General features: G+C 32.5%; 1 protein-coding gene across 1 annotated transcript; it reads right to left on the bottom strand.

Moving 5' to 3' along the window:
• Positions 1-1,103: 1,103 nt before the first annotated feature.
• On the bottom strand, positions 1,104-24,481 carry LOC130657629 (tRNA-splicing endonuclease subunit Sen54-like). Its single transcript, XM_057460627.1, has 10 exons — positions 23,792-24,481; positions 21,521-21,682; positions 19,896-19,959; positions 19,736-19,819; positions 19,473-19,520; positions 19,281-19,328; positions 10,428-10,480; positions 4,445-4,629; positions 2,888-3,062; positions 1,104-2,426 (listed from the first exon to the last, which is right to left on the bottom strand). Exons 1-10 carry the CDS (start codon positions 23,797-23,799, stop codon positions 2,273-2,275), a joined length of 981 nt encoding a protein of 326 aa, XP_057316610.1. The 5' UTR covers positions 23,800-24,481; the 3' UTR covers positions 1,104-2,272.
• Positions 24,482-26,164: the final 1,683 nt, after the last annotated feature.

Below are 26,164 nucleotides of genomic sequence, written 5' to 3'. Positions count from 1 at the left end.
CTCTCCGGACACAGTGAATGATTTTCTTGCCCTCTTCTGTATTTATGTGGTTGTACAGGTCTACTAACCACTGGGCATGAAGAGGCTTTGGTAGGCTTAACTGCAATGGGACATCGATGTCTTCTAATGCTTTTCCACTATCAAGTTGTTTCATTATTTGTGTGAAATACTATTCATTAAAGGCGCGACGTGTAAACTTCTTTGCATGACCATTTACTGTAAGATCCAGGGATCCAGGTATGTCATACTTGAAGGAACGCAAACAAAATCAATATTGTGTCCTTCGAAGCAATCTAATACGGTTAGTGTTATCTGTCCTGAAAAGACATTCATAACTACAAGTTCTTTTTGATTGGCTGACTTTTGCAGTTAAAAATTACTTGAATTCTTCATGACATTTAACAAATGCAAGCAGATAAACTGAAGCGGCCCTTAGTCTGATAAGCTAACATGATAAAAAACAAACCCATATAAAACCTACGAAAATAAACGAATTTCTTGACATTTAGAAGCCACACAATTAATCTTCTGAAAGTCAGACAGTAGCTGACTACAAATAACATAAAATAAATAAAGAGGTGATATATATTTGAAGTGGTTTGCATATATTTCGTGTATATAATTTTGTACATAAAGCATTTGGCTGTTTTATGTGTGCAAGTGGCAAAATAAGAAGGTTAAAAAGATGAAAGAAATAACAAAGAAGATTGGGAACTGGTATCGGTATCGAAAAAAAACCCAGATAGGCTAACAACTACTTTTCTAACTACTTTTTTCTTAATTTACCATGATTTTTATAAAATATTTAAGAAATTCTGATCAAAATTTCTATATTTCCCTATATATATATATATATATATATATATATATATATATATATATATATATATATATATATATATATATATATATATATATATATATATATATATATATATATATATATATATATATATATATATATATATATATATATATATATATATATATATATATATATATATATATATATATATATATATATATATATATATATATATATATATATATATATATATATATATATATATATATATAAATATATATATATATTTTTTGCTATGTGTTGTGTGAGAACTGAAACTGTTATCTGCATATGCCTCCAAATCTTTTCGTTTTGTATTTAAAATATTTAAATCGTATTTTAAAAAGAAAACTGTACTAATATTAATTTCTGTTAATTTACAAAAGAACTTATTTCTCAATGTTTTAATTGGCTATAATGCCTGCCACTTATTAATTTTCACTCTACCATTCTTGCGAACGCTTGCTCGCACACAGTTAGGATTATTTCGCGATTAGAAAGGGGGGAAAATTGCTGACTTTGCATACATTTCTGACTGCCTTCTGGCCCACAAACATGTAGCCATGTATTTAATATATTACACAACACCAGTGATAATACCTGGATTAATGTCCATGCGGTTATATGGATGTTTTAAACATTCTTGAGGGCGGCAGATAGTTACAAATATATACTAGTATGTTATTATTAAGTATAATATTAAGTATAATAAATAAAGAAAAGTGCTGAAGTGGAGTGACGTAACAAAACTAGTGGCACCGAACTAAAAATAAATGTATTATTTCTTGTGTGCAGTTTTATTTTTTGCGCTAGTGTGAACTGCATTCTTTTATTTGCAACGAATAGATTTTTTGTATTCTCCTTATTCGAACGACTACAACGAATGGCTGTGAACCCACCTTAAGATGTGATAGCCAATAAAAACTTAAAATAAAATTATGATATAAAAGGCTATAAAAACGACGACAGAGAAAAGAAATCTTGGCGCAGACTTGACAAAATCGGCAATATTTTTTCTACGCCAAAATTTGTACGAATAAGCTAGAGCTGCAAAAATTAAATCACACTAACTTCAAGGGATAATCAAAGCGAAGTTTAACTACGAGTATTAGGGAAAAAAATTAATCCACTAAACTTTAACCTACGCAACTTTCAAGACATCCCAGTATTTTTCTCTAGACTTGAAAATCTTCCCGTTGAATATGTTGCTTATTCCACAGAATACTGACTTATTCCAAGTACATCACTCTTGTTTCGGCAAACTTAATAGCAACTGACGTGATTTATTCGTCTCAAAACATCTCTCCATCAAATATGCTGCTCGTCCCATAGAATGTTGACTTATTCCACGTAAATCAATCTTGTTTCGCCAAACTTAATAATATGATGTTAATAATGATGTAATATGATATCTAAGTCGATAAACTGTTATCCTTGTAAGACAAGTGTCGGAAGATCAACTCCGAACATTCCATAGAAAGAAACTGTCCCCTGTTCAACAACTGCCAGTTTCAAATTTGCACCTCCTGACATCCTTGATAAAATCGATATTTCGAGTAACGACGGCGGGGGGTCGCAATATCTGTAACATTAGAAATATATTTCTCAACGATCGAATACTCGAGATAAATACAACCCGTGATAAAATTTGACTTTTTTGAACTACTCAAGTTTGACTTGAGTAGTTCCTTAGCAATTCGATTACTAAGAGCCTGCATACGTTCCTATCTTAAAAAGCTTATTTGGCTTCGAGGCTCGTTGCTCTTAGATTTTATTGCATTTTTATAGTTGAAATGCTTTTAATTGTCCTAACTATTCGAGTGTGAAGAAGGTATTGACAGCATCTTTATTAAAAATGTCTTTTGGACGAATACATTTTGCTGTAATCCATAACATAAAAATGCGTGCGACGGAAAATATCTTAGTAGTTCTATATCTACTGTTTTTAGTTGCTGTTCTTTTGCATTGGTTTCTGTTTCTAGCAAATGCGACCAGCGTTAGAATCCATCTTAACTGACAAAAAAATGTTTTCCTCTCACATACCTGCAAACAGTGATTCTGAAATTTGGCATACCCAAATCAGACTTCTTGAGATCTTTTCCAACATAAACATTAAAGTCGATGTTGTATGTGGTAGCACAAGCAGATAGAGACATGTCATTCGAAACTTCTTTAAGATGCTTTAGCTCATTAACTTGCAATTTTGACAGAACAGAGGCTAAAACACGAAAGTATCAATGCTCGATTACTACAGATCCTTTCTTACAAAAGTTCCTGGCAAATTGCCATTGGTTACATTTGAAAACGACAATTAAGAACATCATATATTTTGACGCCAAGCTAACGTTTATCGTATTTTAAAACGTCCATTCGCTGGTCACAAGCGTTGTGAAAAAAGCGATTAAGTAGCTTCAATGTCATGAAAGGCCGAGGAAATACAGGTTGTGTTCCCGTTGTGTTTACTTTTGCTCACTATACCTTTGCTCACTCCCTGTTCAAAATGGTTTAAGGAAAATGAAGTAAGCGGTTGTAGAATTTCAAGCAAACCGAAAACACAACGAGAACATAAACTGAAAACAAAAGACTGTCAATAGAGCTTCTAAATGCTCATGCATGTCATGTGCATTCAAAGTGAAGACGAACATGCAGAACGTGGTGTTAACTAGTGTATACAATCGTGGGCGAAATATAATAACTCGCCCTAAAAAGCATTGATAATTTGTCGAAAATTGCTGAATATCACACTGGCTTTTATCTTTCACCCTTGTCAATGTTAATTCATACAATGTACAGTATTTCAACCAAAAAAGTATCATTCAAGCAACCCGGGACAACATTGAAATGGGAAAGAGGAAAAAATTTTGCAGGCGCTTCACAAATTTGCGGATGTGGTATTGTTTTAAAAAAAATAGTAATAGAATAATGATAGTACGAGTTGGCTATGATAGTCTAAATAAGCTATGCGTCTTAGTAACATGTGCCGTGGTAACTTCTTCTACCAGATGTGGACAGCTTGTTTAGGTATGCGCATGTTAGAAGACGATACCTTTTCATGACTAGGGGTTTTACAGTTCGCTCCAAACACGGGAAAAGACAAACATTGAACATTTCTCCGTGACTGATATTGTTATGTTGGTCTGTCCGTTCCGAGTTTAATTATTGTGCAGATAGAACGTTTCATAAATAGTAAACGCACACAAGCACTAAAAATATATATACTATTGCTATATCATCACGACCTTTAAAGGGAAATAAAACTAACCAGATAGCATTTTGCTTGTTTATTAGGACGTCAAATTGAACACTTTAAGAAGTTATGCGGAAGAAAGTTTAGCAAGCAGTAATAAACGTTCGCAAACAGTACGGAACAGTACTTTTAAGAACAGAGCAATTTTAAAACAATAGTTATCATTCGATTCGCCTTTAAAAAAAAATGGCAAATTCAATAATATTTTGTACTTGTTTAACTTTTAATGCTTGCGACTTATGAAACAAGCTACAAGCCTCCTGATGAGTTACTATTTGTGTACTTTTTTGTAAACAACGGGTTTGTCATCAGAACTAAACTTATTTTTTTCCGCACATCAGATAAATACATACTGGTGCTTGTTGCTTCTTCTGGTCTAATCAAAGGATATTGATCTTTTGTCCAAAGTTCTTTTGCATGACCAGATCCCATTGGTTCTAAAGATCTGTAAGACGCGTCCGTATCTTTAACTTTACTGCTCGTTGGAGATTCTCTGAGTGTTCCCCACTTACAATTCAAAGGTCGAGAAGTGCTGCCGCTAAAATGCAGAAAAAGTAACACAGTTAACAATGGGATGAAACTAATTATAGGGGGTAAAAAAATACGAATAGAACAAAAATAATTAGTCATAGATATCACGAATGCGTCCTGTTGTCCAATGAATTATGAAATTTGTGTGTATGAAATTATTAACATCCTAAACACACAATGTCCTACATTTGTTAGGATTACACAAATATCCAATTTAAATGATAAAAACTTACAAAAATGTACAGAAAATACGATTTTCCTAAGGGTAGTTTCCACTGCTACAATAAATACACACTATCAAACACAATGGATACATCCCTCGAAATTTTAAGAAATGGTTTTGACAGTATAAAAATGCTGAAACAAGAGGGTGTATATCAAGAGCTGCTGCCCCCAGAATGCAAGGAGGGAGTTTGTTTTTTTATACAACTACATAGTAATTTGTCGGAAAGTTAGTTTTTTTTTTAAAAAATGTTACAAAGCTACATGTTAATGTTAATACGTATTAAAATATAAATAAATATACACAAATAAAAAGATGAAAATACAAAACAAATAATTCGTGTGCAGGTATTTTTTCATTTTTCCATATATTTCTATTTCTCGATTGCATCATATATAGTTTCCTACTTTAGCTGATTTTTACAAACACTGACATCAAACTACGTCTCTTAAAACAAAATCATATTCACAAACATAGCTATAGCTAGCAACATGCATGATACCTTGTGACAAAAAAGGGTAGTAGAGTCAGCGACAACTGAAAATTAGGCTATCAAGATTAGGAAAATAGCTTTTTCATTACTCAGGCAACAATCCTCTATTCAGGCGGGTCGTTATTTTTCACGATTATCTCGTAAACAAAGTCTAGTCGCGTCATCTTTTTTTTTTGAGTTTACTTGCGCTCTAAGTCATCTTTGTTTGCAGGATTGAAAATTATACGTCAAAAGTCTTTACATCAGTTGAATAGGTTAGGGCAGCCATGTTGAAAATATTTCGTAGGAAATTTAGCCTTTTCCAAATGTAACCGTAGTTGTAAAACAAAGGAGTTGTAACAAAGCAAATGCGCTCTCAAATTAAAACAAACTAAACGCAATATCATATCTTCTGAAACAGCACAAATAATAGCTACTCTACTATTCTTGCTGTGGGATTAGCGTTTTAATCTTAGAAATAACAGCCGGAAATATTAGAGAGGTTATTTTACTTTGTCGAAGCGTTAGTTAGTATTATTGTCAACAACAAATAAATCAGTAAGTTTTTTTAAAAGTCACAGTATTATGAGCCGTAAATAGCATAAAACACAAATAAATTTAGGACATCTATTTCGTGCAAAATAAAACCAAACACAACTTTTAACAACTTTTTATTAAAATTCCAACCCCTATGCATTAGAGCACGATTATTGGAGAAGGGATTATTTTTGAAGCTGTGCCAAAAGGGCGGGTTTACTGTGGGGTTTTTTTCCAAGAAAATTTGCAGTTTTCTTAAAGTGAAAAATTTAATAAAAGCATTACAAGGAATGACAGTATAAAAAGACACCATAAAGTGATACTGCTTAAATGGAAATATTTCAATAGCTCGCAAATTTCAAAACTGGAAAAATCGCTAGCTAAACCTACTAACAAACTATCAAGGAAAAACCAAATAGAAAGGAAAGCAACTTTGAAATAATTCTTGCTAGGCTTATGGACATGCTATGAAGAAATTTTAAACAAATGGAACTGTACGCTTTGATCGAGCGCTCGACCTGGCATATGGTTAAATCCAGGATCTAGTATAGTGTTAATATTCTACATGTTATACCACCTGTCACAGATTTTAATTTCAGGGAAATCTCCCAAAATTAAAGTGTGAAAAATAGTAAACATGTGAAAAATTCATATAATAAATCCACACCGGGTAGTAGTGTCCTTTTCAGTGTAAAAAAACGTGTTGTTTGCTTTGGTCCAATAACTTCAGTAAATATAATAAAAATAATGACTTGAGATTTGATATAATATTGTTTTAGACTGGTTTGATGAAATTGAGCCAAAAATGAGCAATTCTAACGTTAGAAATTGCTCAGATAAAGGTTCGACCTAAAATTAGTCCAGTATATTATGCCGATAAACGAAATATTTATATGCAAGAAATATATTTTTGCTTACATGTTTTGTGCTTAGATTAGAATGCTGAACTAATCTTTACGGTTATTTTTACACTTTGAATATGTTCTAACAAGAATGGCAACAACAAACGTAGAAGTATGTGTTAAATAAAAAACTATCTTTAAGGGAGAGGCACGGCTGCTGGATAAAAGTTCATGATGACAGTGTTGATTTTGAAGACCAGACCGACTGGCTTGGTCTGCTCCATAATAAATGAATCAACATGTTACAGCCACTATGGTTAAAAAAGTCCTGAAACAAAGACTAAGACTATTTTGATATTAAAAATATTCGTAGAGTTCAAAAAATTTGATGTTTTTCACATAAAAACGATAAATTTCACCTGAAAATTTGCACCACGACAACACACTAGACCCAAAATATAAAACAGTCTGTTAAAAATACCAGTATTGTTTACATCTTAGTGAGTGCTGAAAAATACACATATCGCAAAAAACACAGCCGGAATAAACATACTAAAATGAAAACGAGGTTAGTTTAGAGAAAATTTTAATTTTCTAGTGAAGTGATATTTTGTTTACCTTTATTATTTCTCAAATTAACTTGTCAAATGGACAAATTATAAACTTTTGGTAAAAAACTGGTTTACATTCTTTTCCAGTGTTCAGCTAGCTAAAGCTGATTAATTTGTATTTTATATTTTAGCTACACTAGCATATTGGCTACTACAAGTTAGTTGGAGACATATACACTTCATTCTTTGTTATTGGATATCTTTTTTAAAACATCTGTAAATAAGATTATGACTTAGCTATCCTGAGCATGTTGGGTGGTGGTATATTACACTGAATATTGGTTTTTATCATGGTATATATTTAACAAAAAGTAATAAGAGCAATACAATCATCCAAGGTAAAAGCATGCTTAGTAATAAGTACCCTTAAGCTAAAATTATTCCCTGTAAGAAAGTTACAGTTGCAGCTACAGATAATTGTTGTTGTTTCTTAAATTTGAAAAATGTCATGCCAAAACTATATTATTTTCAGATTGTTATCCCACTTGTATCTAGAAGCAAAGTTCAAAAAACATTATGTACATTATTTTATAGGGTGCTCTTGTTAAACAAGTCTGATGGAATTAACATAAAAAAGCTTTGTATTATGCTTGAGTTTCCGCATTTAAGCATTCTACTGTAAGAGGGCAATAGAATTTTTACAAAGAAAACTATGTATTTTAATCAAATAATAATAAATAGGCATTTTTGGGGGAACCAGCTATAATTTGTTTCAAGCCACGTGTTGTTTCAATGTAATAACATATTTGACCAATTAAGCACTCCCTAAAAAAACTAAAAAATTTCTTCTCTGAAGCAATACTTTGTTGATCGTAAAATTGTTCACCAATACTTTTAAACTGCGGTGATACATAATTCCATTAAGTAAATCCACAAATTGGATCACAAAGTCGTTATTAAATAAAAGTTTGGATTATTAAGGTTTGAAACAAAACACTCTTGTTTTTATATGAAAAATAAATAATAAAAAGTGCATGGCGTTTTAAAAAGTCATCAGGAAATGAAAAATCAGAAGGAAGAATCTGTGAATGGGTGCCATTTTTTTCATCCATATGTAAGGCTTTCTCCAGCGTTTTGGACTTTATAGCAGTTGCAAAATATAACTGCAAGCAGTGATTTCACAATTGTCTTTGTCAAAAATATAAATAAAGGAGAAACTTTGGGTTTCATACAGCAAAACCTTGCTCATCATATAAAAGCTATAACGCAGACACGTAAATATGCATTTACAGAAAATGAGAATGCTTGATGTAAAAGTTGCGATGCAGGAACGATGGATATGTGCGTATCTGAGTTTTATATTTTAAATTATAATTTTTTTACACATTTTAGCCAAAGTTTAGCCAAAATCAATAAATAAAGCATAAAAAAATTCAATGAATCAAATTGTGTATATATCAAAGCCTTATTATGAAGTTAAATTTCTGCTTAGCTACCTTTAGTCAGGCAACTTAAAGAAATAACTAATCTCCAGTTGTAGCTCGTTAGCTAGCTTGAAGATTTGAAACCTGAAGAAATGACTGCTCACTAGCCAACCAAATTTAGTGAAATTTACATAACTAAATTGCTTAAATTTAAGTACACAACATACATATGACGTAATGAAAACAAACTCCTGCACACATTTTCAACATAAAACGCTGAGCTTGCTTAGCATTGCAAGGTGAAATATAAAACCTTGGTTCAGTAAGACAAACCTTGTTAAATTTTACACCCAGAAAAAGTGTGGATTGCAGGGTAACGTGATTAGGCTTACTTCAGGGTCATGTTTGTCTCGCCTTCCTGGTAAAAAAGGAAACAACAGATGCTGGGAATGAGGCCGTATTATAGCCTAAATTTGCAGTTGTCTCTAATTCTCGTAGCTAAGCTGGCTAGCTAGGTAGTAATAGATTAAGAGCTAGCTAGGTATCATTTTTATAAAAAAAGCGCATTCTAGTGCTTATTGTTACCAATATGTTCTAAAAATAAGACATACTTGTTGACGTTCCTACTTTATCTTCCCGAACCGAATCTCCTTTCATCAAGATCTTTTAGAAGAACGTTTTCGCTTTTGGCAATAAGCGTAAACATGAAAAGGAGAAAAAAAACAAAGCCAAGCTCGTTTAATAATATCTTGTACTGATGAATCTTAACAAGTATAAAAATTAAAAAAGTCAACCAAATATTTACTCGATTATCATTTTTTGTCTTTGTTATACCTGACACAAAGAAAGATATATCGAAATTATTTTACAGAAAGGAGTCAAATTCCGCCGTATAAAAAGAGAAACACGATATACCTGCAGTTCACTAAACGTGCGCTCCTTCGGCGGGTCGCAAATTCTCTATAACGCGAAAGATTGTCGTAGGTGTACTTTTCTTATAGCACATCCATATTTATCATTCTCACCAGATCACCCCGATCAAATCTTCGATGATGACAGCCGAATATAATCCGTGTAAACCATATTGAAGAACTATTTTGCGCATCACAAACATAATGCCTGGCAGTAAGTTAAGTTGTGTTGTGGTTTTCAAGTTCTAAGAAAAAACCTTAATGAATTTCACCATTATAAGGATTTCATAAGAATTTTTAAGCGGTAATGGCCAAAAGCCCTTAGAGGTATGGGACATAAAAATTTCAAGTGTAGGTAAATATAAAAAGTCAGTAAGTATTATAGCCGTGCATCAAAACCCTCACGCCAGGAACAGCTGTAAATCAATTTTTAGGTTTTATGAAATGACAACGTTAAAATATTGAAGATATATTGTTGCAGTGATAATGTGTAATTGACATTGACATGCAAGATAGGTTATGCAACCCATGCATAGATAGGTTATGCAACCCACGCTGTAATATATCTTCCTCTTTCAATGCTGTAGTTTTAGGTTCAAAAAGCTTACTACTCTGAAAAATATAAATTCAGCTTGACAGCTGAAGAGATTATATATATCCATAGTAACTGGACCCACTCAGTTTTGATACTCAGGTTTGATATTCAGGTGCACCATACCACTAGCTCATCTGTTTACCATTACTAAGTGGCTAACAAGTTGTATGGCGTTGTTGGACATTTCAAAGTATACATTTGACAGTATATGTGACACCTTCCTGTGTGACATAATATAAAAACCACTGACCTTTTCTTAAATCTAGTTACCACAAATCCCAGTTTGCATAAATGCGAATACACCTAAAACGAAACACAGAGATCTACTGTCATTTTAAAGTTTTTGAAAACTTGCTATACCTGAAACGCATGGAAGGTTTACGTATAAGTCAATTTTTTAGAAAGAAAATATGTTCGTCCACAGTCCCTTATAAATGCTCTGTCTGAGGGGAACTTCCGGCTAATGTTGTGACTGATGTAACTGAATAGTTTCGACGCACAAGTTTGATACTCTGCATGATAAATATCGAAGGGAAACTAACAAAAAAACTACATGTGTTTTTATGTAATAAAATCAAATTTATACTGTAACTATCACGAAAGCAACAAGGCATGAATATTTTAAAACAAAAGCTAAGACGCAAACAAATGTCAGAGGAAATCCCAAAAATTCAAATTTTCCAGAGCAAACCCCGAATGAAAATCAACCAATGAGCACAAAGTCAGCGTCTTACCCTCTTAAGTAGTAAGAGGATAAATTATATTGTTCGGGAGAGTGAGACCATTTGCGCTCAAAACAAACTATTTCCCGATAATAACCAGGTGGTAAATAACAATAGAAGTAACCAATCAAAAGCGCAAAAAAATTTCTTGCGGTCAGAATACTGACCGCAAATTTGTTTGCGACCCAGCGAGATATTTCCTACCTCAACTGTTCGGTGTAAGAGAAACTATGCTGGGTCTCCTTACTATGGATGAAGTTTCACTCACATTCTCTTCTCAGAGTGATTAAATTTATCGCAATCATCCCAATTAAGTCTTGAGTCATTGTATATATACTCACCAACCATATACAAAGCAGGAATTAATAAAATACCAACGCAACGCAAATCGGAAGATTTAAGCGATGAAAAAGACGAGCCAAATTCCAGTAAAACAATAAATTTGCACCGGTGCGAATGTAAAAAATTGTATTTTTTTTTAACTTTTTTCTAGTGCAAATGTTGCAAGGAATTTGAAAACTTGCTTGGTTTATTAACCGTTAACATTGATTGCATAGCACAACACTAAGAATTTTGTACATTGTGCTTAAACGAGTTTTTGAACTTTTTGACATGTTTTCTAAACTTTTCCTTATGTTTTTTCATTTATAAACTGTGTATTCTGTATATTCACATCACAAATTTCTTTGAAACATTTGCTTTTATAACGAGACAAATTAAAAAAACCTAACGGAAAAGCCTATAAATTAGAACACGTGCTTTTTTTAAAAAAAAAAGGGATAGGAAAAGGGGTGCGTCAAAAATTTAGTTCCTTCTGCTATTTACATAAACCTTCTTTCACAATAGGTTTAAACCTTCCCTTTAAAGGGATCGTGTGTTTCTGCCTTAGAAACCGCGTACGTTCTACATTGTTGGAGAAAAAATCTTTCAAAGGAAATTAGTAACATGTAAAATAGGAAAATGCTGTTTAATAATAAAAGTATACTTTCAAAATACGAAACACCCTGAAACTTTTTTGTTTTGTTTTCACAAAATCACTTCCGCGTATGTCAGACCTTTTGTTTTTAAGAAACATTTTATATTTTGTACCAGAATGATAATAGGGCTCTCTCTCTCTCTCTCTCTCTTCCTAACAATTTCGTCTACACCCGGTCTGTCTTTAATTTTTTTTTCAAGCTTTGCATCTCGAATTTGTTATATTTATCACTTCCAAAAGCAGATCATTAATAAACTGGGTTCGCTTCAGGACCTTGACAGCCTTTATTACCCAATCCTCTGAAACTTTTGGGGCATTGCACTTTCTATCACTTTGAACCCACTTTGCCAGAGCCTTTTCGTTGTGATTTTACGCCTGTTTGCGGCCTTTTCACATTCTCATTGCAATCAATGGCTACTAACTCTACTCACGCATCCATGACATGTAAGTCAAATTCGTTGCTTTTAGGTATGTAATGATTTAGTAGCAATGGAAACACTGCAAGTTTCCCAGTGTGATAAGGGTCAGTCATTGATATATTTTTTTTTCGCAACTATTTTTTTAAAGCGATATAAGCAGGAGACTCAAATAAAATTTATTTTTTGCATGATTCTTGTGTTTTGCAAGGTTTGTGGCTACATTTCGGATATTTTGGATGGAATATTTTAAAATTATGGCGATTACTGACGTGATGCAATATCAATTTCCATATTTGCACAAGGTTCTGTCCATCCCCATCGCAATTTTCTGCGCACCAGAAAGAATGGTTGGCGATTGACTTCGTTCACTCACCAAAAATTTAACGATCCTTTTTTTAGCCGTTATACGGAGTTCTATTTTATATTCCATAAAAAAACTGGCCATCATATCAATACTTTATCTTTGGCTGTTCTGCACGCAACCATTTTGACAGTTGTTTATCGCGATCTGTCAAAATAATGGTAACGATAAAGTTGTTAGAATTTAACTGTTCTAAGCAGTTTTGAAAACGTTTTCAGTTCAAGCGGTGCAGATCCTTTGTCTTTTCCAATCTGGATTGTAGACTGCGCGACAATTTTTCCTGTAAACTCACTTTGGCACATATACTGGGGGAATTGAATCTCCCATACCCAAGAACAGCATTGTCATCCTTTAATTCATTCCGTGCCTTATGAATTGAAAGTTTATTGTGTTTGGTGACAGCTGGGATTAATAATTCGCGTAAAAAGTATTGACATTTGTTTGAATTCCAGCGTACTTTGCCGGTTTGCAAACCTGGAGGGAGGGAGGGAGGGAGGGAGGGAGGGAGGGAGGGAGGGAGGGAGGGAGGGAGGGAGGGAGGGAGGGAGGGAGGGAGGGAGGGAGGGAGGGAGGGAGGGAGGGAGGGAGGGAGGGAGGGAGGGAGGGAGGGAGGGAGGGAGGGAGGGAGGGAGGGAGGGAGGGAGGGAGGGAGGAAAGATTTTAATAACGTCTGTAAAATGTAAATCTGATCACCTGAAAATAAAATGGCAGTGAAATAAATTAAATTAAATCCTATTTGCGTACTTTATGACCATTGATGTAAGCTCATATGACATGCAAACTTGTTTCCAGGTAACATTTAGAGATAAGTTTCTTAGCAAGAAGACATCCATGCTCGCACTTAATTTTTATCAGTAGAACATCCGAAGTACTTTAAAAAAGCACAATTCCTTTTCACATAGGTAGTCAGAAACTTCGATAGGTGATCATGTGTGGAATCGTCTATCTTCGCTTCCACGGGATATATTTCAGGGGCTTTTGTAAATGCCACTGGTCCAGAAACGGAAGAAGCATTGGGTCAACTTGTGTAGAAACATTTTGCCTTCTCATTACGACCGACTCAGTTTGGAAAGATTTTACTTTATACACAATACTGGCATATGAATAGAAATAGGTAACACCTTTAGTTAATTCTGTGATAAACTTCATTCCATGTTGTTTTGGGTTATTTACGTCAATGTTTAAAACTTACGCCAAAAAACTTGTGTTATCGAAAAAACAATTGGTTGCTTTAAAATCTGATTCAATTCCATTTGTAATGGTATTTTCGCTCTCTTTTATTTATCTGTAGTTGCATATATATATATGCAACTACAGTGATTTCCAAAATTAAAATTAAAAATTATCTTTAATTATTCAATGTCTATGCCGTTTGTTCTACGTTTCGATAAAGGTGCACGTGTGGTTGTACCATTCTTATTGATGACGTTAGTATGGCACCAGGAAGCAACTTTTTCTTTGTTGATTTCCGCCAGCGAAGAACAAAAATTCAAGGTTGAATAAGTAAGGAAAAGGGAAATTTCGGAAAAATTGAATCAAAAGCACCAAAGATGATTAAGAAAAAAGTGGACTGCACAGAAAGAGGTAGGCTAAAGTAAAATGTTAACAGACACAAAAAAAACTTCAAAAATCATGATCATTTAACAAACTCTTAAATCCTTGAATATTTTCTTCGCGTTTTATATGCACAGGGAGCTCATTATATAATTTTGCTCCAAAATATTAAAACGACTTCTTTGCTGTTGAAAGTTTTACTTTAGGAAGTTTTACTGAGGTATTCGAGCTTCTTGTGCTTACTTGGTGATTGACCTTTTTAAAGTAGTTTTCGAAGTTAGCACAAACATTTCCATCCAAACATTTCCTCACAAGCATGCACGACTGTTTCAACATCTCGCTGTAAAAATACGGAATTTTAACTTTGTGATCACGGACAATGCGTCTTGCTCGATTTGTAAGGGATTGCAGTTTGTCAATTTGACCATTGGTGGGATCAGAATGAACTATCGAACAGTAAGTAAAAATAGGTAGAATCATCAACCGATAGATGATTCCATCTAATTTTGAAGTGATGTTAGGTTTAATTTTTTCAAGCAGTCTAATTCTCGAACTGGGTTTTTTGTATGATCTATCAAACTGCTGGCTGAAGTTTAGTGTACTGTCAATTAAAATTCCCAGATATTTGTAAGAGACAACATGGTTGATTTGAGTGTCTCTATAATTAACAGTGAAGTCGTCAGTATTTAGCGATAAACGTTTAGCTGTTCCAATAAGCATGACTTCAGTTTTACCCTTTTTTAGATTGATTATAGGTTCATTTAAATCTAAGTATGAAGATATATTTGAAAGTTCTTCTGTAAGGATTGACATGATCACTGATTTTTTCGAGTGTGAAAAGTAGACAACAGTGTCATGTGCGTATTTTATCACTCTACAATTATCTAATACGTCAGGCAGATCGTTGAAAAATATTACGAATAACAATGGCCCCAAAATTGAGCCTTGTGGAACACCATAGAACACCGGCATTGAATATGATAGCTGTTCTTTATTGACACAGACTGATGTCTCTGAAAGACAGTTCATTGTCTCTGACATCGTAACTTTGAAGTTTTTGCAATAAAACAGCATGACTTATAGTGTCGAACGCTTTAGTTAAGTCAATAAATACAGCTCCCGTTAACTTTCCATTATCAACTTCCTTTCTGATGTTGTCAACAAACAATGTCGCCGCGGTCGATGTAGACCTATTTTATCGATATCCAAATTGAAACTCCGATAAGAGTTGGTTGGCTTTGAGATATCCGCTTAGCTGGGTATGGACTGCCTTTTCGAGTACTTTTGAGAGGGCTGGTAAAACAGAAATCGGCTGGTAACTGTCTGGTTTGGTAATATCACCTGACTTATAGATGGGTGTTATTTTAGCTGATTTCCAAATATATGGTCCAGTTCTCAATGATAAATTGATGATGTGGCATAGTGGTTTGCTGATGATATGTGCACAGTCTTTAGGAAGCTTGGTTGGTAACTCATCTAATCCAGTGGCTTTTTTGGTTTAAATGATTTTATCTCTTTTTCAATATAAAGCTTAGATACATATTCCATTCTGAACGTTTTAACAGTTCGTTGAGCGATGTAATGCGGAGTCTTCCAGACATGGTAATTTAATAAAGATTTGCCTTTGCAATATTTTCTGCCTTGTTGCACGTGGTTGTAGCGAAATTTGACTCTTCGTTGGAAACAAATTTTTTATGATGTTCCAAATTTTGCTTGGATTCAATATTAGGTTCTTATTATATTCTTCTCGGCTACGTTCAATGTTGTTATTGCATTTGTTCCGTAGAGTTTTATACAATTTCCAATCCTCGGCATTGTTGTGCTTTCTAGCTTTTCGGAGAACCTGGTTTCTACGATTCATAACTTTTTTATTTTCGTGAGTGATCCAAGGACAAGGTTTTCCTCTCAATTTTTTAGTAAAACTGTGGAGCGTGTTTGTCAAAAATCTCCTTCACCAAGTTGTTGAAGAAAAATAATGCAGAGTTTAAATCACTGCTGTTGTAAACTAGACTCCAGTCAATGTTATCAATGTCATTACACATAGCTTTAGAACAATAGTTATTGTAATTTCTACAAGTAACAACTTTCGGAAAAAACTTCTGGTGATTAACCTTCCTCGTACAGACAACCATTTCATGATCACTCAAAGACGTAGCAACGACATCGATACTAACTATAGTTGACGGTACATTTGTCGCTATAATGTCGATTAACGTAGATGTAGAGTCCTTTTTAACTAATTGAGTGAATCCATAAGTAGTCAATAAAGATTTAAGTTCTTTTCCAGTGTTTGTGCAAAGATAAGTAACGTTCAGGTCTCCAAGGATGATTGTCTTTTTATTTTCTGATGATGATTTTAATAACACTTCGTTAAAGATTATATTAAACGACGGTAATAGATATTTAGATCCCATTGGTGGATTGTAAAAAGTACTTACAAGTTCACTGCGCGAATTTTTATAAAACTTCAATCCAAATACTTTCCAATTCCTGCTTTTTCAGATCACTTCGCCGTTTCCAATTTAAAGTATCGCGAATATATATTTGCCACTCCACCAACTTTGCCTACAACTCTGTCCCTTCGAAGAAATATGTAACCTGGGATCTCGTAAATATTTGCCTCATCCACACTAAGATGTGTTTCGGACAGTGTTATGATGTCAAGTTTAGTCGAAATTATCAATTCATATAACTCGTTAAAGTTGTAAAATAAACCTCTCATATTTTGGTGAACGATTTTCAAGCCTCTTGTTTTCAGATAGTTTGTGAATTCATTTCGGGTCAATGACGTAGGACCAGGGCATGATTCTATATCTCCGCATGCAAGCAAAAGAAAATTTATTAATGTTATGTTTGATACCTTACGAATGTATGCTCTGCCTTTATTTAACACCATAAACATGAGGATATATGATTTTCTTTCATATCACCATAATCATCCACAAGCAAAGTTTTACTCATTCCAGCTGGTGTAATAAAGCATGGTCGCTTGATAGCAAAAATGGATATCAAGTATAAAAACACGTACACAAACAAAAACACGTCCGCTCGCTTCGACGCCAACCTGAATATCGCCTGAGGAGATAGATAGAGAGATAGATAGAGACAGCGCAGCTAGGCTGGACGCCTAAACTTATCCAGTTATATAAACTTATATGCCCTCTAAAACAATATTTTAATCCAAAATGCCTAAGAAAGACAGTTTGCAACAAAAATCAGTTATTTCGATAATATTGCATACACTCTTTCCTCACAAAAGCTTCACAAACTGTAAAAAAAAGAATGGTTGTAGGGAGTGCTTCTGATTCAACAAAAAAAGTTTTTTTGACATATTGCATCTAGCCCTTACCCATTAAATCTTACAAAAAATTTCTAAAACTATATACGATTTAGAACACATCAAATTTAAATCGAGAAGGATTAGTCATTTCGATATATTGCACGGAGTCCTCCGCAGTAAGAATTTATACAAAATATAGAAAAACAAAGCTTGCAAGGTGTAAAATTGAATTCTTCTTCTGTGTATATATATATGGTCCTTCCTCGCAAAATTAACATAAAATGTCAAAAAGGTTCAGATATAACATCTAACACAACAAAAATCAGTCCTATCAGTATATGTCATGCCATTGTCTTCCACCAAATGTTCCCCTTAAAGTTTCACAGACACAGCCTGTAAATTAAAAACAACTAAGATCAGGTATTTTGGTCTATTTCATACCATTCTGTTCCAAATAACTTATAAAATGTAAAAATTGAGTGGTAAAACAGTAATTTGCAAAATTCCATTTTTTTATATGCATGTATATTATATGCCTTCTACAACAATAAGTTTATTCAAAATGTCAAAAAGAAGAAAAAAGAGTATAAAATTGAAATCAACAAAGTAGCTCTTTTGGTGTATTAAATATAAGCCATACGCACAAAAGTTTACACTAAATGTAAGAAAATGGTTGTGTTTAGTAATTCTAAATTAAGAAAAGTCAGTTCTTTTAGCATGCTGATTAAGGTTTTTGCCCACAAATTCTTACATGAAAATGTCAAAACCACAATTTGAAACAAATTAAATTTACATTTTAAAAATAAATAATTTTTGAACTTTATTTTCAGAATATTTGGAGGAAAAGAACTTCGCAAACCAAAAAAACCCAGGAAAATGTTTAAAATCTTCAGGGTTAATAACGTTTGATGGGTTTTGTGGGAATATATATACTTTAGAATCTTTAGTTTAAAGCTAGCATTAGCAAGCTACAGCAGCTAATAGCTAGTCACTTAAATATAAACTGGAGACTTAGCTAGGTATAAAGAACATGGCTACATATATATATATATATTCCTAGCTAGCGAGCTAGTTGTTGGTGGTGGTTGGCTTTTTATGATGCTAGCTATAAAACATGTCTGGCAACAATAATATAATCAAAACTGAAAAAAAAAACATGAAAAAACCTTACAGAACCTTGCTATGATTAATTTATAAAACCATGCTCTTCTTCAAATGTTTTTTTAAAGATTTATTTTGAATGAAAGAGTAGAGAATACTCAAAAAGAACAGCCATCTTTTTCGTAAACACAATTTCCGTTTTATGCTAGGAACTTCATTTAACAGTCCGTATGCTTTGTGAATATCTAATACCGTTTCATATGTAGCGATACCTATATATATATGCTAACATAGAGTTTTTTGGCATAAGGGTATATATATTTATATCGTTATTAGCAGCGGGTTATATATTTACACCTTATGTGCGATTTCTATGAAGTACATCCCTAATCTTTTTAGTTAAATTTTAGCGTACAGCCACGTCATAAGAAAGTGACCCGTGATTTCCGTGTCGTGGACTCACAGTTTTACTCACGCAAGGGAATTAATATATAAGATTAGGAGTCGCTGATGTATTTATGACTATTATCAAGTAACCTGTCTCTAACTGAGTGTTTATCGAAAAGCTACATATAAAAAGAAATACGGTAAGGCATTTTAAAACAATTTTCTATGATTTAGGTAAAATTCTTACTTTTGAGGTTATTTATATTCTTGTGTAGAACAATTACAACATACATGTTGGCTTACCTGGTAATGTTCAAAAGATGACAGGATTGGAATTAACAAAATGTATGCCTAAACAAAGTGTTATTTATTGATTCAAAAAACGCACAAGTACAATTTCTTTCATTATTGTGGAAAAAAAAAGAAATACTGAAACTCAAATAAGGAGAAATGCTAGCAAGAATTTCATTTATATGTTTGTGTATCATTACTAACCTCTTCCAGAGACAGTGGGAAATTATCATGCTCTAACTGTAATAAGCCCTATGAAAAAGCAGAAAGAGAATAAAAATGTACGATTGGTTTATAATCACTCTGCATTTATGTATGTTTTTCAGATAATTTTAATTAAGTAGTAAATTCAAACCGTACATTATCGACATTAGAAAATGAGCCTAAAAACATGTGCTATATTCTAATAAGAATTGTTTAAATTCTGTTTACAACATTATTTACTAATAAATGTTTTTTAAACAAACCTGGTCCAACAGGAACAGCGCTTCTTCAGGATGTAAAAACAAGCCTTCTTTAGTTTCATGCCCAAATTTGTGAAAACTGCTTCCCTAAGGTCAATAAGATTCTACAAGATGACTATAAACTATATTATATATTACTAAAAGTTTGTATCAAAATTCGTACCTTTCTTACTGTAACAACAGCAAGACAGTTTGATTGTTCCCAATGAGCAACAGACAAGTTAGACCTAAATAAATTAGAATAATGTACTAACAAAATTTTCTGTGCATTCTAAGAATTTAAGCTACAGGGTCACAATCACCATGTTGCTTGTGACCCATAACAATGAACATGTTGCAAACTACACTTTTGCGGCTAAATTGGTTGCAAACATTTTGCAGCAGAATGATTTTTTTTTAAACATTTTTCGCATCAAAATTTTCTCATGACCAATATCAAGCCACACTACGTTTGCATCAATTTACCATTATTTGAACATGCTTTGTGAGATCTTAACAAGTATGACAAGAACAGACTATCTAAATCGACTCAATATTTGTTCGAATTTATAACTTTTATAACTTTTGTTTTATAAAATGCGTCCTTATACTCGACTAAACCAATGTTGGTCTGTTTCTTAATTGCTCACTAACCACAAAACAAACCATTTGATTGGTGCTAAGAAACTAATTTCTGATTGGCTGCATAATGACATTACACTCATTACTTTAACGTTTTTATAAAATCTGTGTTTTTTGGCTACATGAAAATGTAACTTCCGATGCACAAAAGCTTTTGACCTATAGTTTTTTTAGGAAATAGCAGAAGGTCTGGATTGCGCTGACTTTCGGTATATAACGTATCGGAATATATATGCAATAAAAACCTCTCTAAATAATGTGATACAACTGTACTTCTTAAAAACCTGTGATGTGCTTGTTTTTATTGAAAACTCCCTGTTTTGGGTAAATTTTTTTTCTTGAACAACACTGTGAGTTGATTTAGGTAAACTTTTTTTTCCATGGGAGTTAAGCTTAAAAAACAACAGAACAAACAAGGCTTCCCAAAAAGATGAGCTGGCAAATGCAGAAAAAGACAGCTGTTTGACATATACCAAGATACACAGAGAATGTTTCATCCTGATCAGATCTCTGATCATGACGGATAAGGATAGTTGGTGTAAATCATATTGAAGAAGAAATACTACAAACAGATGTGTCATGATAAATAATCACCTATATGTATAAACACTATCCGTAGTGTAGCAGGTTCGTCTGCGGCTTCCAGTTCTGGGGGGCCGCAGAATAAATCACACTCGCTACCAGGTAGTATGTTAATGATGCGCAAAGTAGTCCTTCTTCAATATGATAAAAATGATTTTTATACACTCTAATAATTTTTTAAAAAATCCATTGTTCTCAATTGCAGTGATCCCCAAAAAAGATTGTTAAGACAATGTTATTGAATTTTACGCCTATTTTTGTTGGAGTATTGCTATCTTTCTTTTCAAGAAGTTAATAATGCACACCTTTCTCTAATACCATGTTTGTGGATAAGGTTTTTGGTAAAAGATACGCACAAAAATTAAGAAAAGAGCACCACTGATAAATTTTGTCACAAAAATCTTGTTGCTTTGCCTAAAAAATTTTCATAAATGCTCTTATAGACAAATAAAATTGGATAGCTTTTCTGGCTAAATGAGGTAAAAAGGAAATATTTCATTTCAGTTGTACATAAATGTATACAAATCAAAAGTAAATCATTGATAAGAATAGCATAACACTGACATTAAAAGACAATAGAGTTACTTTCTGCAAATTCTTTCTTCATGAAGAATCTGATGGTATTGATCAAGCGCTTTTTTAACGGATGACTTCTGCTCATCACTTTCTTCGGGACCATAATATTTTATTCCTCCATTCTCTTGTAGTTTTGTTTCTTTAGATCCATGATGCATTAACTCCTCTGCACTAAGAATAACATAAAACCAATTTATAATGGCAAAAATAAAATAAGTAAAATAAAATAAAATGTCCACACCATGCTTCGCCATTTTAACTTTTTTTAACAGGATCATTTTTCATGAATTATTACACCTGTGTGAGTTAGAAGTGAAAATAATCAAAGTGTTTGGTAATTGCACAACCTCAGGCCTCACCACAAATGGTGTCACACATCAACGTATGCCATATTTTGTTTTGGGTGCCATAATTTGTACACCAAACACATCCATAAAATACCTCAGGCATGCAATGATTGTAATGCCATAAAAACTACAAATGAGTTCAATAAATCAAGTATATAATATTTCAGATAAGTGTTTCTAACTAGCAGTTTAAAAACTAATTTAATTAATTGTTAACAAATAAAAGAAATCTGGGTCTATCCATTAATTAAAAACATTTTCCAACACATGTGTCTCATCTACCATATTGATTTTTTAACGAATCTTTAGGACTGTGTTATTATAGAATACCACAAACCTACTTCCAGATAGGCTCATGAAGTAGTGAAGTATATATAGGAAGTAGGTATATGTTAATGTCTAAGAATAAATCGAAGAAAAAAAACTAGAAAAGATTTTATTAAACTTTATATAAACTAAAAATGTATCGTCTTCAAATGAAATAAAATCTTTTACTCAGGTAGTAAAATAAAATCTTAAAAGTTATATATGCAAAACGTTGAATTTATTTTTTAATGGAATTCAAACAGAAGTTGGGTGCGCATGGCTTTTGTTCTTAAATTTACTTCATAAAAAGACCAGAGCTTTCATGCCGATATTTATTTATCAATGCTTCACAGCAAGTAGTGAACAAAACTTCTTTTTTATTTACGTATTTTGAAACGTAAAACAATTTACTTGTGTTTAAAAAAATAATTTAAAAAAAAATCAATATAAAAGTTATTTTTATGTGCAAATGACTGCACAGCATCGTTTTATTTCATGGTGAAGCCTGAAACCTATAAATGTTATTAGCAATTGTTATTCATTCCAATCTCAAATTTATGGTAACTTTAAATGTAAACAAAAAGAAAATTTAGGAAAATTATATGAGAAGAAACAGTCCAATATTCTTAAGTTGATCATTCTACAGCACAACATAACTATTTCATTGGAGAAAACTTTGCATGCGGTTAAACAATCAGTTTTACCATTGCAATGTTTACTGCAAATTGATATATCTCCATTTAATACCTGTCTGTCTGTCTGTCACGCAAAATGGTAATCACAGTAGCAAGACACACGAAATGCTGGTTAATAAAGGACAAGCTAACCCGCGGATTTAATCCATGGGATGCCGACTAGTATATATATATACTAGTCGATAAAGCCCGTGGAAAAATCCACTGAGGCAGGATGAAATTGAAAAATAAGCGTCATATGAATTTTGATAACGTCAGCAACCCATCTACAAAAAAAAAATAGTACCTTGTTTTCTTGTTTCCTCCATTGTGTAGGGCTTACACTGCTGATCAAGAAAATGTATATGATCGTGTGGTGTTGATGAGGCGAGTAATGAAATATAAGGGTTTAAAAATTTTGCTGACGTCAGCAATGGCCCGTCAAAACCCCCAAATTTTTTTTTAGAAATTTGTATACCTGTTGCCTTTATCGTATAGATCTTGAAACGTTGATGAAGAAAATGTATAGGATTATGTACTTTTGACAAACGGTTGCAGAGATATCAAGGTTTAAAGGTTTTTTGATGACGTCATCAACCTGTCCATTCCGAAACGGATTCGGGGACCCAGGTTTGGGAAACTTACCCAAATTGGTCCCAGGTAGTCCCTAGTTACCCACGCAGGAGATGACGTCAGTTATTTCCATCCGTTTCCAAGTTATTTAGCCTTAAATTTAAAAGTGCAATGCAATGGCTTCTCTAATCTTAATATACTTTCCTTTGATGGCAATACTATTTTAACGTTAAAGTTTGGTAATTTACAGACCAAATTTATAGGCGATGTTTTATAGACTTTATCAAAGAAATTTATCCACTTTGCAAAAGTCACAGACAGAACTGGCGTATTATTATATAGATATATAAATATATAAAGTATAAAAAAATTCAACTTACCTTAGCATGTTTATTGATTTCTTCTTTCTAAATTAATTAGTTAGGTATTAATTAGGTAAAACAATTATTATTTAGTTTTAAAGAGCATATAAACAATTCAACCACATATAAAAAAAAATTTTTGGCCGGTATTTCATGGTATATTATATTGTGAATTAAGATTAAAAATAGAAAAACAAACAACAATTTCTCTAAGACTTCCATTTCACAAAACTCGACATATTTTGACATATTGACATATTTTTCGCATAACCAGAACTCTAATGAAAGTTTGTATCAATATCTGGAATAAATATATATAAGTTTTGTTACCTAACCAAGATATCTTCAGAGATAAGTCCTGTGCTCTTTCATGTCAAATCATAGAAACTTGTGAGCTTATACACAGGTGGACTTATCTATCTGTGGGTGGGCTTATACATGTGTTGGGAAAAAGTATCAAAAGTACAGTATATGGAGAAATCTTTCTTAAAAGTAAGTTAGCCAACTTTCAAACCAAAACTACTTGACATCTTCTACCTGGGTCATTTTAAAGTTACAGTAGTGGTAACCAAATGAAAGGTAATCACTAAGTTTCATAATGTGCGCGCATATAAAAACAGCATATTTTTTATATGTGGATTTGCAGATTTTTAGGCCACCCTCAAAAATATAATTGGGTAGCATTACTGGACCGATTCACTATGAAATACAAAATTCGATTGAGAGACTTAATAAATTTGTGAAAACAATAAACCAAACGAATGGTAAAACTTTTTCCAGCCATTGCAATTTAGCATTTTAAGCATTGGCAAATAATTGCCATAGCAATTTCCACGCTTATAAGAACACTGGCAGATTTGTAAGTCACATCACGTTTTACTAAAAAGTAAAATTTAAACTAACAGAACTTTTTAGCAAATTCACTATTTTCCGCAGCAATTAATGCTTCCACACATGTTGTAGTAACATACTTATAGCATTCTCACTTTATATCTTGTTCTTAGGGATCATCTCTGAGATCATTTCATTTTTGATACGAATTGAAAACGATTTTCATCGTATGGAATCAGTTCATTATTTTTTTTACATCGTTCTATAATCGTATCATGAAACGAATTAAACGTTTCATATTTTTTTTACTAAACGATTATATAGTTTACTATGAAAAATGAAACTATTTTAAAACGATTTTTAAAAAAAGGTTTGAAACAATTTGATACGATTGTCAAATTATCAAATGTGATACGATGCTAAAGGTGGATGACGTTATTGAAACAAATTTTGAAATGAATTAACTAATTAAAAACCAATTACACTTGTGAAATATAAACTTGTCTTTTCGTTAAGAAGTTGCTGTATAAAAAGCTTTAAAGTTGCCGTATTGTGATCTAATGTGACGAAAAAACGTCGCTGCGAAGTCTAAAGTTGCCGTATATCATTCTAAAATGAAGAGAAAACGTCCCTTTTTTTCTCTTTAACTTATATTGTTTTAGTTATTTTTTAACTTATTTCTCCGAAAGACGATTATAAATATATAGCTAAAGCTTAAATTATAAAATCAAAAAATCGCTACTAAACGGAACATATAGATATTCGCTGCATTCCTTTAACAAATGACATAAGACATATTTAAAATTTATTCAAAAAGAACTCAATACTTATGACCTTACTTCACTTAGGTGCTTTATTTTTTTCTCTCAATAACGATTTTTTTTACTCTCTCTAAAACACGATTCTGGAGATCAATTCTTCTTTTGTGTTGAATGTTATTCTAATCTATTTATATCTTTGCAATCACATTGAGCATATTGAAATGATTTGCTTCTGGTAATGGAGCAGTATGACAGGTACCATTTTTAGGTGTTATTGGCATGTATTTCAAAATCTAGTGCCCAGGACTAAATTGATAAATGCTGTTAAGATCAGTAAAAAAAATTAAAATTAAGTTTGAATGATATTCTTTTCTTTTTTATAGTTGCTACTTTTAAACAACAGGTGGCCACAAGAATGTAAAAAAAATTAAAAAATACAAGACACAGATAAAACATCTTCTCCTTATTGCTGCAATTCATTTTATCATGCACACTGTGATTGCTGAAATATAAATAGATAACAAAATTCTATAAACGTTAGAAATATTATTCCATACGTCGTCATTACAGACAAGCCGTGATAATTATTTTGTTCATTTTTATGTCAAGAAAACTTAGACTTAATAAAAAGAAACATTCTAGATGACATTGTAGTGCGTTTTGAATAAGTTTAGGAAATAAAAAAGAGCTACGTAATGAAAAAACTTTAGTAATGAAATAGATGAATTAAAAAAAGTAAGCAAATCTATATGTATAAATGCGATTTTTTACGATGTAGGAATTTACCTACAGCACATAG

Source organism: Hydractinia symbiolongicarpus, chromosome 9 (assembly GCF_029227915.1).
Source record: "Hydractinia symbiolongicarpus strain clone_291-10 chromosome 9, HSymV2.1, whole genome shotgun sequence".
Classification (NCBI taxonomy): domain Eukaryota; kingdom Metazoa; phylum Cnidaria; class Hydrozoa; order Anthoathecata; family Hydractiniidae; genus Hydractinia; species Hydractinia symbiolongicarpus.
This window is presented reverse-complemented; position numbering and strand designations above follow the sequence as displayed.